The sequence below is a fragment of the Mus caroli genome, chromosome 18 (genome assembly GCF_900094665.2).
Source record: "Mus caroli chromosome 18, CAROLI_EIJ_v1.1, whole genome shotgun sequence".
Taxonomy (NCBI): domain Eukaryota; kingdom Metazoa; phylum Chordata; class Mammalia; order Rodentia; family Muridae; genus Mus; species Mus caroli.
Window position 1 is genome coordinate 73,394,502 of NC_034587.1, and position 15,743 is coordinate 73,410,244.

General features: G+C 45.3%; 1 protein-coding gene across 1 annotated transcript in view; it reads right to left on the minus strand.

Annotated features, from left to right (window-relative positions):
* Window positions 1–11,650, minus strand: part of Katnal2 (katanin catalytic subunit A1 like 2) — a 69,704-nt gene extending 58,054 nt beyond the window's left edge. Inside the window, exon 1 of the mRNA XM_021150655.2 lies at window positions 11,499–11,650. Coding sequence (XP_021006314.1) covers window positions 11,499–11,549 — 51 coding nt within the window. The 5' untranslated portion in view covers window positions 11,550–11,650. The remainder of the gene's footprint in view (window positions 1–11,498) is intronic.
* Window positions 11,651–15,743: the final 4,093 nt, after the last annotated feature.

Sequence of the window (15,743 nt, forward strand, 5' to 3'; positions counted from 1 at the left end):
GATTAAAGGCGTGCGCCACCACGCCCGGCCTGTTTGCACTTTTATGTCTTTATAAAAAGTCATGTCGAAGCCGGGCGTGGTGGTGCACGCCTGTAATCCCAGCACTCGGGAGGCAGAGGCAGGTGGATTTCTGAGTTCAAGGCCTGCCTGGTCTACAAAGTGAGTGCCAGGACAGCCAGGGCTATACAGAGAAACCCTGTCTCGAAAAACCAAAAAAAAAAGAAAAACAAAACAACAACAAAGTCAAAGTGTATTGAGGCTGCAGAGATGGCTGATGATTCAGATTTGCTGCTCTTCCAGAGGACCTGAGTTCAGTTGCCAGTATCTACAGTAGTACTCTCACAAATGCATGGCGCTCACGCACGCGCACACACACACACACACACACACACTTGAAATGTACTATATTAAGCCTAACATTTATACACAACAAAATGTCTCCAGCTGAAGAGCACAGAGGGCTGGAGAGACGGCTAGGAGGTGAGAGCCCTTGCTGTGCTTGCAGAGGGCCTTACTTCAGTTCCCACCACCCAGGCCAGGCTGCTCACAAGTGCCTGCATCTCCAAGTCTACGGTACCTATCTCAGTTAGGGTTTCTAATTGCTGTAAAGAGACACCGTGACCCCAGAAACTATTATGAATGGGGCTGGCTTAAATCAGAGAATCAGTCCATTGCCATCATGGTGGAAAGCACGGCATGGTGCAGGCAGACACAGTGCTGAAGAGGTAGCTCAGGGTTCTACAACTGGATCTGCAGGCTGCAGGATCCGAGAGTGCACCATAAGGCCTGGCTTGAGCATAGGAAACCTCAAAGCACACCCTCATTGACACACTTCCTTCAACAAGGCCACACCTCCTAATGCCACTCCATGAACAGTCAAATCTGAGTCTACAGGGCTATGCTTATTCAAACCAGTTCAATACCTGCCTCCCTCTTTTGGCCTCCACTCAGGTACACGTATACACATAAAATGGGGAAGGGGACCAGGCCGATGAGTTTTAAGAAACACGCAGAGGTAATCAATACTCTCCTGAGATTTAGAACCTTCCTATCATCATAAGATATCACCTCTGCCTGCATGGTTATTAGCAGAATCCAGTTCCTTTTGGGGTAGGCTCTGAGTCTGCTTCTGGTTGCCTGTTGGCTGGAAGCTGCCTCCAACTCCTTTTCACTTTGGCTTCTAAGCAGCAGCTCACAATATAGCAGCTTGCTTTGACAGTCGGGGGATGTTTCTCCTTTTGGAGGCTTTGGGGGTTTTATGATCTATAGGACCATGCTTGGCCATAATCTCTTCGTATACTTTTCTCCTCCCAGAGTTGGGCAGGAACTGAATTTCTCTGGGCTGCGTCCTTCATTCTTTTCCTTCAGACTTCCTCTGTGTGCTTCCGTTTACATCATTTCTAGTGTGGAAATGATTACATCATTTCTTCAGTAATCTACCTCTGACCCCACCCAGTGCATTTGTCTTTCAGGAGTAGTACTGTTTTTCAACTCTTCAAGTTCCATTTTCTTCTTTCTTTATTTGTTTGTTTTTAAGACAGGGTCTCAATGTAGACCAGGCTAGCCTCAAAGTCAAAGAGTTCCAACTGTTCCCGCCCACTAAATGCTGGGATTAGCCCAGTGGTGGAGATAAACGCCTTTAATCCAAGCATGGGGTTGGGGGGAGGCAGTGGCAGGCAAATCTCTTGAGTTTGGGGGGGAGTGTGTGCCCTACCCCAGCTTCCCACTTCCACTCTTTTTTTTTTTTTTGGTTTTTTTTTCGAGACAGGGTTTCTCTGTGTAGCCTTGGCTGTCCTGGAACTCACTCTGTAGACCAGGCTGGCCTCGAACTCAGAAATCCTCCTGCCTCTGCCTCCCGAGTGCTGGGATTAAAGGCGTGCGCCACCACGCCCGGCCCCACTTCCACTCTTATCATCCCTTGTGCTTTTCTCCTCCTCGGGTCATGTTTTCCTTCCAATCCCTAAGTGTATTTTGATGGGATTTTTCTTTATGTCTATGTCTTTCCTGCAAGTAGGACTGTGTGCCAAGTTTATGACTGGTATCTACAGAAACCAGAAGAGGGCATTAGATCCCCCAGGTCAGGCACGGTATCGTCTTGGTGGGTACAGAATGACACAGTATACAGGGCCAAAGGACATGGGCCTCCTATAGTGTCAATGGTTGCCATGGGTTTAAGGCTTGTTTGTATAACAATGTGCATATTTTACATTCCTCCTTTAAGCACTAAAATCCCTGTTAATGTTAATGACTCCATGATAATCAGGCAGCCCAAGTCCAGCAGGCAAAGGTGTGGCTAAGGTCTCAGCAGAATGTTAAACACTGGGACCTTCTGGACAGGTCTTAGTCTGTGGGAAAGAACTCTAAAAACATGCAAATATGTAATTTCTCAATTATGCAAAAAAAAGACAAGGATGCAATATGAATCATGCGGGGCTTCACAAATCTAAAGGAACAGAGGCAGCTACACTATGAGCCAGCTTGTCCAAAAGATACAAAGACAGGCAGATACAAATTCAGGCAGATTCCTGAGTTCAAGGTCAGTCTGGGACAGGGCAAGGGTAGGCCAGGGTGTGATAGAAATGGTAATTTCAGGACTGGGTCCCACCCGGGTAGTTCAGCATCTGTACTTAACCAAGACGGGCAGGTCAGGAATGCTTTTGCAATGTTAAAAGAAAATGTGAGCTGGGTCCCCAGATGCAGCTCAACCAGGTAATCAAAAGGGATCCTGAAGGAAATGACTGGATTGATGTGTAAAATGATGGAGCTTGGGATCCACTATCCAGAGAAGTTTTTAGAATAGGACGAGAAAACTGCTTGGAGAAATGGCTCAAGCAGAACAAAGAGAGAGCTGTCTAGAGATCTCCTAAGAAAGAAAGCAGATGAGAGAAAGGAGGAGGGGAGAGAGAGAGAGTGCAGAACCTCGAGAAAGCAGGCTAGAAAGCTGTCTCTAGCAGAACCTAGGCCACGATTTGACTTGGAGCCCTTTGTCTGACATTCGCAGACACCCCTTCCTCAGGACCCTCTCCAGGCCAAGGCTGGTCCTTGGTGAGCAGTTTTCGACAAGTGATGATGGGAACAGAACCCAGGCCTCTGCAAGAGCGGCAAGTGCTTCTAACTGCTGAGCCAGTTCTCGTGCCCTACTGACTAGGTATGTTTTAAATCTTGGCCTACTCATTTGTTTCCTGTAATATTTCTGAATCAATTTGGTACTGGCTGCTTTTTGCCTTGTTTTTTCTTGTTTCTTATGACTAAAGCAATTTTTCAGCATGTGATAGACGTTGAGGATATGAATTAAGAGTTTGTTTTGTTTTGTTTTCTCTCTTTTAAAATCTATTAAAAATTTCCGGAGAGTACCTGTGGGGTGAGAGGGCAATCAAGGGAGCTGGCTTTCTGCCTCTACCACGCAGGTCCCAGGTACACCTCCCCCACTAGGCCATCTGTGAAGCTTCTGTCTATCTTTTGACAATAAGGTCTAAGCTGACCCAAAACTTACTAGTCAATCCAGGCTAGCCTTGATCTAGCAATCCTCCTGACCCAGTTTACCAGGTGCTGGGATTACAGGCCAACAGTCAGGCTGAGGAAGTCCGAAATGTATGGTATTCTTTGAAACTTTTATTTTGGCAGACCGGGTAGCTATTTCCAGGGTAGTCTGAGCCTAGCGAGGTTTCTTGGGGGCTTTGTTGGGGAGGGCGTCTGAAGTCGGCTTTACTCCGGGGCTAGTTTTGCTTGTCTCTTTGGGGTCTTCACACAGGTTTGGTCCAAACTCAACATCTCTCATGCTGTGAGAAGTGAATGGGTGTTCGCTTTACAGTTCCTGGGCATTGCTCTTCTCAGCCTCACTTGGTCAGTTTGCCACTGTGTGACTTAGTATTCAGCCCAAACTTAAGAACTTTGGACTTGCTTTTCAGCATAGCTCTGTAACTTTAATTTTTTTCAAACACCTATTTTTAATGATGATTCTCAAACGCTTAAACCTCTCGTGTAGCCCACCATCCACCAGAGGTAGTGGGAAAGAAAGAATCCAGGGGAAGTGGACCTGTTTAGAAAGGTTCTTTGGAGCAACTCCAGTATGTGTTGTCTGAAAATCTGCAGTTCAGTTCACAGGCTAGCAGGCAGAGGCAGCTTGACCCACTTGCAGACACTTCATGGATACCCCAGCAGTCCAGTGCAGTAGGGTTGGGACAGCAAACATGAATCAACAGCGGTGGCACTACCTAATAGAGACAGCCAGGCCTCAGCCTCGGCCCAAGTCGGCACGAGGGACCCGGAGGGACACCAGGAAAAGTTCTCTGCTGTGCCTTTCTCAGTGAATTGAAGATCAGTGAAGACTTGCCACTCACAAGCGCTGCTAGCTCTATAAGCAAGCCTCGCTCAGCCTCTGTCACTGTCCACTGAGTCCTATTTATATCCTCCAAACATGTCTTCCACGGGTCTTGCCTCAGCATGTTCATCTGTCTCACCTGACATCACTCTGTCAATCATCCCGAGTTCTTGGAAGCCACAAGACACTGCAGCACACCACCAGAAGTGTTTTTGGAGCATTTCTTACTATGGAGTCCTGAAAAATGCAGCTTAACTATGCAATGTAAGGCAGACCAATTACATGCATGTCTTTAGCGAAGAATCCTTCATCATGTGTCCTTTCAAGTGCTTGCTTTAGCAGAAGATCCTGCATCCTGTGTCAGCTTCAGCTAAACGTTCCTTCACAAGTCTGCCTTAGCCTTTCACCTGTATCCACTTCAGCTAAACATTCCTCCCTGTGTTTGCCCAGCAAAACACCATCTAACTGACTTTCCAAAGAACCCTTAAGTTTCCACTTCATAGCTCTCTCTCCTCTCTATGACTCTAATCCCCAATTTCCAATGATAAGTGTCCCAAACTCTGACCTGTCTCAGCACACCTACCATGCTCTTGAGTCTCTTCTTCCTATGTCAGAATCCAGGCACTGCTCTCATGGAGACCAGCATCTCCCCCCACTGCACTGTCTAAAGTCGATGCCCCAGTGTTGTGCTTCAGTTTAGTTTCCTTTGTTCTGTGTGTGCACACACACATAAACATACACGTACACTCACTCACTCGCATGCTAGAGAACTACATCAGGTATCTTCCTCAATATTTCTGCACTTAGGGGTTTTTTGTTTGTTTGCTTGCTTGTTTGTTTTTTGTTGTTTTTTTTTTTTTCTTTGTTTTGTTTTAGGACAGGGTCTGTCACTAAATCTGAAGCTTGCCAATTTGACTAGACTGGCTGACAATTAAGGCTGAGTGAATTCCGTCTCTGCCTGCTCAGCTCTGGGATTAGAGGCACTGACCACTATACACCCCTCACTCTTTATATGAGGACTACTGATCAAACTCAGGTCTCTACAGCAAGAGAACTAGTTCTGGGGCCTGCTATCAAAGTTTAAAGTGGAAGGCTATACCAATTTTTAAAATTAAGGTCTCATTTTGTAGCCCTGGCTGACCTGGAACTTTCCCTTTTTTTTTAAAAGATTTATTTATTATTTATTATATGTAAGTACACTGTATCTGTCTTCAGACACTCCAGAAGAGGGCGTCAGATCTCATTACAGATGGTTGTGAGCCACCATGTGGTTGCTGGGATTTGAACTCCGGTCCTTCGGAAGAGCAGTCGGGTGCTCTTACCTGCTGAGCCATCTCACCAGCCCAACCTGGAACTTTCTATGTAGACCAGGCTGGACTTGAATTTGGAGATTTACCTGCCTTAGCCTCCCGGGTGCTAAGATGGCAGGTGTGTGTCATTATGCCCAGCCATATGCCAATTTTAAAGGTGCTTTTCAGATATATCCGGTTGAGGCTGGAGGTGGGGCTCATGGGGCTCAGTTATAAACACTTGCAGGAGTGCCTGGGTTTCCAGCACCCTGGCTGGATAACTAGTAACTTCCTGTAACTCCATCTCTGAGAGATCCTGTGCCTCGGCCTCTGCAGGCATCTGCACACACATGGCAGACACACATACATATAGATAAAAATAAAACCAGGCTAGAGATATGACTCTGTGGCTAAGAGCATGCACTGCTCTTGTAGAGGACCTGCAGTTTCTAGCACCTGGAACTGCCTTAAGTGCTACTGCAGGGGATCTGAGGACTTCCTGGACACCTGCACTCACACATGCACACACACACACACACACACACACACACAGGCTTTTACACACATAATGAAAAACAAAATAGGGGCTGGAGAGATGGCTCAGTGGTTAAGAGCACTGACTGCTCTTCCGAAGGTCCTGAGTTCAAATCCCAAAAACCACATGGTGGCTCACAACCATCTGTAACTAGATCTGATGCTCTCTTCTGGTAACTCTTAGCTGCAGTGTACTTAGATATAATAATAAATAAATCTAAAAAAAAGAAAAACCAAAACTTCAAAAAACACAATCTTAAAAAAAAAAAAAAAAGCTATATCTGGGTGGTGAGATTTATATTTCTTTGTGGTTAAAATTAGAACCTAACCAGTCATGGTGGCTCATGGCAGTAATTCTAGTATGTGGGAGGCAGGAGGATCATTGCAAATTAGAGAACAGCATAGTCCATAGGGTGAGTTTCTTAGTAAAAACCCTATCGCAATGCCCCCACCCCCAAAGAAGTTGTTTATACAAACAAAACCAAGTAAGGATGTTTTTAATGCAAAATCTGGATATTCCTAGGAGTGGTCATACATCGACATCGCTCCATCCTGATGCTAACAGAATTGCAGCTTGTCTGAGAGCTCTCCCTCCCTGTCTTGTCCAGGTCGAACCAGAAGAATGTGGTTCAGCGCAGTCATTCATGCACTTGTGTTCTGGGTTCCTGTTTTGCTTTGTTTGGTTTGAAACAAAGCAGGCTTGGTGGTCTAGGTATTTAACCCATACTAGCCTGGAACTTACTTTATAAGCTACCTTTGAACTCTCAGTCCTCCTGCCCCTGCCTCCCGAGTGCTGGGGCTGGGATTATACCAGTGCATCTCAATGTGTAGCTTTTAAAGCCACGGCAATTTGAAAGCCCGGTGGTGGTGGCGCACGCCTTTAATCCCAGCACTTGGGAGGCAGAGGCAGGTGGATTTCTGAGTTGGAGGCCAGCCTGGTCTACAGAGTGAGTTCCAGGACAGCCAGGGCTACACAGAGAAACCCTGTCCAAAAAAAAGGAAAAAAGAAAAGAAAAGAAAAGAAAAGAAAAGAAAAGAAAAGAAAGAAGAAAGAAAGAAAAAAGAAAGAAAGAAAGAAAGAAAGAAAGAAAGAAAGAAAGAAAGAAAAAGAAAAGAAAGAAAGAAAGATGCCCACAAGGCTGCAAGTAGTAGCAGTGATAAAGCAGTTAATCTTCTCTGTGTAAGAACAAAGTAAAATGGGCCGGGACATGCTGGCAAACACCTTTAATCCCAGCACTTGGGAGGCAGAGGCAGGCGGATTTCTGAGTTCAAGGCCAGCCTAGTCTACAGAGTGAGTTCCAGGACAGCCAGGGCTACACAGGGAAACCCTGTCTCAAAAAAAAAAAAAAAAAAAGCAAAACATAAAACACAAGTTACTTAAAATTCAGCTTAGCTTTATGGTGATTTAGAACTTGTTTAATTGGTATTTAGAACTGAACATTATTTCTCGCTATTGGTATTTCAATAGATGCTTAAATGTTTTGAACATTTAAAGTTTAATAAGCCTCAATTCTTTGAAGGAAAACACTGAGGTAATTAAATTTTCAATTACTTGGGTTTTTTTTTTTTTTTTTTTTAGGGATCCATGCAATTAATAAAAGCTAAGGCATTTAACACTCATTTTAAAAGTTAGTCAACTGCTTCATCAATTATCTGAACACATACTAAATAATTTTTAATACAAAGGCTCACCTTAGGCAAAGCAGAAACCTCTTTAAAAGTACATGAGAGAAAGAGTGCACAGCCCTCAGCAGAGAGAGGAGACTCCTGATCAGCTGAGACTGGGCTCAAACAGGAAACCTAGCTTTGGGCCCCACCGATCTGCAGCAGCGACCACAAGAGTGTGTGGCTCAGGCTTTCCATAACCATTCCCGGGCATTAAGCCAGTCATTACTTGTCTCAAATTGTGTGTTCACATTTAAAACACTGGAGCTACTGCTCCTTACAACCTGCCTGGTCTCAGAGCATTTCAGAGGTTCTTATATTTGAGTTGAAAAACCAACAAGCAAGCAAACAGACACCAGCAGAGGTATAGAAACTGGATTCAACCTTATTTCTGGTAGTTTCTTTCTTTCTTTTTCTTTTCTTTCTTTCTTTTGACAAAGTCTCATTCAGGTATCTCAGGCTGGCACCCACCCTGAGCCTTACCCTCTGACCTCTGCCTCCTAAGACCACAAACACTCGCCACCACACCCACACCAAGCTTATGATGTGCTGAAGATGGAAGTCGGGGCTTCCTACATGCTACGAAGATACTCTACCAACTGACCTATATTCCCAGCCCCTGGATATAGTCTAACTTTAATTAAACACTAAATTTAAAATACTGGAAGAGAAAGCCTGCCACCCAAAGTCACCCATAGCATCAGTATTCCATAGAATCTTATAACACAAATCTGTATTCATCAGGGTGCTCCAGAGAGACAAACCTGTAAGATACACCATATATATATATATATATATATATATATATATATATATATATGCAAGTATGTATGCACGCACACACACACACACACACACACACACACACACTGTGAAGCATCCTTTGGTGTCCTGGGGCGTCTGGATGTCAGATGGCAGACTCTGTGTATACATATCCCCATATACCTAGAGTCACTTCTAGGTTACATATCCATTATAAATTCTTCCTAAAGGAGGGAAAATGGAAGCCAAGGAGTGAAGCAGAGGAGGGGAGGAGGGAAAATTATCTTAAAATACATGACACTTTTTCAGAACTGGGGGCATGAGTTTCTCTAAGTAACCTATGACAAACCTGAGACCACACCGGACACTTGGAAACATTCCGGGAACCTTAATACCCCATCTTGATTAGATGATCACAATTCCTGTGGACAACCAGTTCTCTTTATAACAAATGCACCAGTCACCTCCGCGCCATCTTTACCTTTTCCCTTTCTCAAATCCCTGTGCACAGTACATCGTTAAAGATTGCTTTAGTGAGCACAGACCCACTGCATGCAACGTTGAGGGTAGCTACACATTGCTCTAGTGCCATCTAGAGCCTAAAACAAAAACAAACAAAAAAGACTTGGCTCTTTGTCTTTTAAGCTTCTGAGAACTTGTTTTCGAGAGTATGCTACATGCAGACAACAGATAATAAATTAATTACAGTTAGGGAGTACCTTTTAATGTACAGACTTTAGGAGTTTGGAGACCTTCTGATCAGAAAGAATGTATCTGCTGCTGAGGGAGACATAGTAGAGAGTGTCAGGAAAAACAAAACAAAACAAAAAAAACCTCTAGGACAGCTTTCTGTCTCACTATCGTGTTCCATGGGTCCTGCCAAAGCTTGAGTTTGTTTTTCCAAGTATAATAGAAATCCATTAAAAGAATCTCAGTCAAAGAGTAACTTTCAGTGAAGAGTGGAGAGGGGCAACCTCAACAGAGAAGAGATAAAAGCCTACTGAGGTGGGGCTGGTGAAGGCTCCTGGGGCAGCAGGATGGGGGCAGTAACATGAACTATTAAAGAGAAGTTAAATAAGTAAAATAAAGACCATTTGTTGATGTTTTCCTTCTGTGAGGAACTGTAGGTAACTGGGAGTTCTGATTTTAATAACGGTGCATGCTATTACACTATCCCAGAGTCAGGGAGAGGGAAAAGGTATAGGTGTTGACAAAGAAAGTTGAAAGTAGGCGGTGAACAAAACAAAGACAAAGATGCAGAAGCGAGTAGCCAGCAATCATTATGCCCTCCATACAGCATCTTTCTGAGACAAGGGTCCCATACCGAGCAGGGTGGGCTACGAGGAGTTTGGGTGTTTCCCACATATGGATAAAATTGGAATCACGGAGATGTGTGAAAGCATTTAGGCCCGTGCTTGGTGTGTGTTTACGAGGCCAGTTTCACAAGCCCATTTCCCAGTCTGTTTCAGCAAGTCCCACTGGAGCCCAAGGGTCTGCTCTTGTCAGGAGGCAGTGCTTCTGATTCTCATGCAGGTGGTTCAGGCTCAGTCAGAGTGGAGTGGGGCTTAAACAACGCCCGGGTGCCCCTTCTGGACCGTGCAGAGGTTGGAAGGTACAGAGGATGCCCGACAGGAGGTGGTGTGTTTTGGGCGTGAGGTATTATTGGCAGTTTAAAGAGCAATAGAAGAACTGGAGAGATGGTTCAGCAGTTAAGAACACTGGCTGCTCCTCCAAGAGGATCTAGCACAGGCATTGCTGCTAACAACCGTCTGTAACTCCAGACCCTGGAGCTCCAACGCACTCTTTTGGCCTCTGCAGGCACTGAATACAGGTGGTGCACAGACATACACTCAGATAAAACGCACACACACACACAAAATAATTTTGGGTTTTGGTTTTTTTTTTTTTTAAGGTAAAAAGACAGGAGGGTAATAATTAAATAGCCTTATCTACCCAATGCAGTCACCACCTGTGGAGCTTTAAGAAAAAAAAAAAAAAAACAATAAAAAGGACCCACCCTGAATCCCTGAGGAGGTGCCAGATGTCCGTATTTCCTTGTGTTCATCTTTCCCCAGCACCCCCCACCCCCACCCACCCCACCCCCGTACCCGCAGTATTGTTTTGCTGCTCGGTGCCTGCAACACGGTAAGCTTTCAATTCATGTTCACTGTTGTGGAAATATTGCTGGCAGTAGCAGACGACCCACACCACAGGATACCACGGGGTGTATTGTAAATTCGCAAAACCCTCGTTTGAAAAGGACCACGGTCAATTTTCTCTTACTTCATATGGAGACCCTGAAGGGGAAGGGCTTGTTTAATGTCTATGAGCCTTGATAATGACAACTGAGAACGTAAATCTAGAATTCTTCCTTCAGGTCATTGCTTTGTTTATTTGTTTAATAGCGGGGAGACCTTTCAACAATCCCATTTTTTGTTTGTTTTTATGTTTTGTTTTGAGACAGGGTTTCACTATGTATCTATCCTCTCTGGCTGGCCTAACTCTTGCTATGTATATAGTCCAGGCTGATTTCGACCTCACAAAGGCCAGCCTATTTCTGCCCCGGATGCTGACATTAAATGGCATTCATCACCAGCCTAACTCAACAATCTCATTTTGCACACTTCAAACATCAACCAGTAGCCTAATTTGACCTTCAAAATCCAATTTTCTTACGTCACAAACCGACCGTGCAGCGGTGCTTCAAAAAGTTCAATGTCATCCCTAAACCCTCCACAGTTTGCCCCTCTATGTATCCTGCTTCAAATCCAGCCTCCTTCACTAAGGAAACCCAGAGCTACTGCGCTTGCGCCACTTGGGCGGCCGCCTCTGTCGCCATAGCAACCGGAGAGTCGCGAATCTGCCTGTTGTAACAAGAGTTCCTGGTACAATCCTGGGTTTTGCTTGTTTGGGATAGCTTTCCTTACCGCCTCCCGCGCCTGGTGAGTGAGTTTGAGAGTCTGGTAAGAAAGCTCCATTAGACACTGAGTCAGGGACCACGAAGAGAGAAGAGTAGCCCGCCACCAACGGACCTGTGCCTCCTGCAAACCGGACGCTTAACCAGCCCGCCCCCTTCGGCATTGGCCAGAGCCCAGACATGCCAGCCAATCATCGGCCACAGACGGATCCTTTAACGCGTCAATCAAGGTCACACTAAGCGTTTGATCCAGAGAGTCTGCGCAATCCCAGTCAATCAAGAGGCTGAGGGGGTGTGATTAGTAGAGCCTTTGGAGGTGGGATTTGCCAGTATTTGGGTTCGACTAATTCGTACTGTATTTAGCCCGGGTCTGAACAGCTGGCAGAGCAAGAAGCACTTTTGACCACCTAGTCATCTTTCCAGCCCACTTCTTTCTTGCTTTCAGCTTTCTGAGACAGGATCTCATGGTGCAGCGCTGGCTGACCCAGAACTTGCTATCTGAACTAGACTGACCTCTCTTACTGCGATCTTCCTGCCTCTACCAGCATAGCCCTGAGGTTGACAGGTGTGAGCCACTATACTGTTTCCGTTATGCCTTTCTTGTGTTAAAGCTTTAGTGTGTCATCGTTGGTGTCTGCCGTCTTCATTCACTCTCTGGTCCAGATATAAAATACTTAAGTGTCTTCCATCTTTGAAAGTATTACCTTCTAACTGTTGGGCTGAGTTGCCTCTCAGTCACTGTGAACATTGTGGAAGGACTAGTCTTTTTTTTTTTTTTTGGTTTTTCGAGACAGGGTTTCTCTGTATAGCCCTGGCTGTCCTGAAACTCACTTTGTAGACCAGACTGGCCTCGAACTCAGAAATCCGCCTGCCTCTGCCTCCTGAGTGCTGGGATTAAAGGCATGCACCACCTCGCCCAGCTTGGAAGGACTAGTCTTAATTTCTTCACTTCCCAATTGCTTCTCAACGCGTTCTAGCCCTGTTCTTTTGAATTCTTTCCTACTTGGGAAATTCGATAACATTATTTTATACTTTATCTTTTTGGGGGGTGGAGGAGAAACAAGGTCTCACATGTGGCAATCCTTCTGTCTCAGCCTTCTGAGTGCTGATATTACAGACATGAGCAACTACACCCAGCCTGTAACACTGTTTAAGACTGTTGACCACTATTTTGGAAGTACTAACACCTATAATTCATTAAATATCTATAGCACACAGGTTCTATGCGATTTAGAGTCCTACCTCATTATACTGCATTTTGTTGCTCTATGAAGTGACTTTTTTTGTTTGTTTGTTTGTTTGTATTTTCGAGACAGGGTTTCTCTGTATAGCCCTGTCTGTTCTGGAACTCACTTTGTAGACCAGGCTGGCCTTGAACTCAAAAATCCGCCTGCCTCTGCCTCCCAAGTGCTGGGATCAAAGGTGTGCGCCACCACCGCCTGGCTTTGAAGTGACTATTTTTAAATATGTGAGTGTGTATGTGTATGCCTGTGACTGAGTATGGCCCCTGCAGAAGCCACAAGTGTCGAGTCCCCTGAAGGTCGAGTTACAGGTGATTGTGAGCTGCTGCCGTGGGGTGCAGGAACCACTCAGGTCCCCAGCAGAGCAGTATGTGATCTTAACCACTGAGCCATCTCTTCAGCCCTGGGTTAGAGCCTAAGGACATTCTATGTGCAGCCCTGTTTTAGACAAACAACAGGACAGTTATCAGTGTAAAGGAAAACAGACTTTTATTGGGGAAAGGGGTGCCATCTAGGACTTTGGTATATAGAAAGAAGTCAATGCCTAGCCTAAAGTGTCAAAGGACAGGATGGTTCTCTTAGGAGCTAATGGGACTGGTGGCTAAAGAGAACAGCAATGTTTATTTCCCATTCAAAACCTCCTAGGGCCTGTCATCATGTCCTTAAATCTCTGTGTTCTACAAACAGAATAACAAAGCTTGGATAACTACACCTGGTCACAACATGTTGCAACCTTCCTTTAAGTTCAGAACTACTGATCAGAAGAAAAGATTCTTTCAAGATAGTATTGTCTGTTGACAATCCCCGCGGTCACCCAAGTGCTCTAAGACTAATGTTGTTTTCAGGTCTGAGCAGACGTGTAGTCTTCAGCCTATGGGTCAAAGAGTAACTTAGCTTTCAAATTGTGACGGCCCTAGTGACATAGACAGTGATTCCACAGCACCTTATCTTAAGGATCTGAGCGAATCGAAATGAAAGCTGCTGGGGTTTGCCACTCCAGAAACCATTAATGAGCTGAGGGTGGTGGTCCATGCCTAAAGTCCTGACATTCAGGAGGCCGGAAGCAGGAGGGAGGACCTCTATGAGTTCAAATCCAGGCTAGACTATTGCCTAAGATAAGGAGGGTCTGGGGGAGGAGAAAGCAGCAGGTGAGGGAAGGAGAGGCAGAAGGTAAGTCTGCTGGAGTTGAAGTGTGGTCCCACGTGGCTTCAGTCCTAACACTGGGCACTGTTGAGTACTTGGGTCAGGACTGTTGAGTCTGAGGCCAGCCTGTGTGACATTTTGAGTTTCGGGCCTTTCCAGACTATAACAATAATAAATAGTTAAAAAAAAAAAAAAAGAAATTGTAGGGCTGGAGAGATGGCTCAGCAGTTAAGAGCACTGACTGCTCTTCCAGAGATCCTGAGTTCAATTCCCAGCAACACATGGTGGCTCACAACCATCTGTAATGGGGTCTGATGCACTCTCCCGGTGTGTGTCTGAAGAAAGCTACAGTGTACTCGTATAAATAAAAATAAATAAGTCTTTAAAAAAAAAAAGAAAGACATTGTAAAGGAATAAAAACAACTGAAGAGGCCTCTGAAGGGGCAAAAGTGCCAAAGGTCGAAGATCAGAAAGAAGGTGAGGAAACAGGCCCTGGTTGTTCTAGAGTAAGATCTTACCAGCCCCTCTCTGCTCATCCTTCTGTGGTGTCCCAGAGCACCTAGACCCACCTCACCCCTTAGGGAGTGAGCAGCATACCAGTCTTATCTCAGTCCATGCTAAAATGTATTTTAAATATATTTAAGTACATCTATTTTCTGTATTTTAACTAGAGCCTACTTTAGAAAAAAAGAAGCAGAGGCAGCAGAATGGATCGTAGCCTTTCCTTCCGGGAAGTTTTGTTTGAATTTTGTATCGATAGAGCTCTGAGGGCCTTGCACATGCTAGCAACGAGCTGCTACCACACTACACCCTCAGTCCTCACTATTTTGAGGCAGGGCGTCACCATGTAGCCCAGGCTGGCCTTGAACTCACCATGCGACTACTGTTGTGTCTCTGACTCAGAAGAGCGGGGGGGATTGCACTTAGGAATCACACACTTTGCTCTCAGGAAGGTTTCTGAGCTGGACTTGTTTAGGTTTGGGTAGAGTCTCTCAGTCTCATCGCTGCTGAGTCTGGGATCCCATTTTTCTTTGTTGTGGGCTGTCCAGTACACAGAGAAATTTCCCTTCTCCTTTGTCCACTAGGTGCCAGCACCCCCTGCCCTCAAGTTGTAACAACCATCTTCAGGCAAGCCTGTCAGGGCCTGAATCAGAAGTGGACTGCAGACACAGCCCCAGTGTTCTCAGTCCTGTTCTGAGTGTTCGGTGCCCAACTTGCAGCATGGTTTAAAGGCTGCAGAGGCTTTGAGAGGTCCGGGCTCCTGGTGGATCCGGTGACTCCAGGACAAGCCAGTGAAGTCTGTCTCCAATCATGTTTCTGTCCTCTGTTCTCATTTCCTGTCTGCTGCCTCACATACCCATCCTACCATCCGTGGCCAGAACCTTCCTGGTGCCTTCCCCACCTTGATGGGCTGATACCGTGAGCCAAAAGAAACCTCTCCTCCTTCCCTTGTCTCTGTGAGATATTTGCCAAATGTCCACAGGCAACAATACTGCGCCTAGACTAGAATCATAGGAGACAAGGGGAATGAAAGAATCCATAAAGATAAATATAATTGCATAAAATATCAGTTTATTACTTACTAAGCCAGTAATACAGAAAAAAATTAAGAATCCCCCTCTTATATAAGAAAGCTCCCCTGGCTATCCGGAAGGGCTGAGGCAGGAGGATTGGTTGAGCACAATAGTTGCACAGCAGTTTTGCCACCATAGCAACCAACCCTGTGATTTATTTTATGTGTATGGGTGTTATGCCCACATGTGTATCTTTGCACTCTTTTTTAAGTGTAAAAAAGAGGCCACCAGAGGGTGTCAGATCCCCTGGAAATGAAATTATGGATGGTTGCTAACCTCCATGTGCATGCATAGACT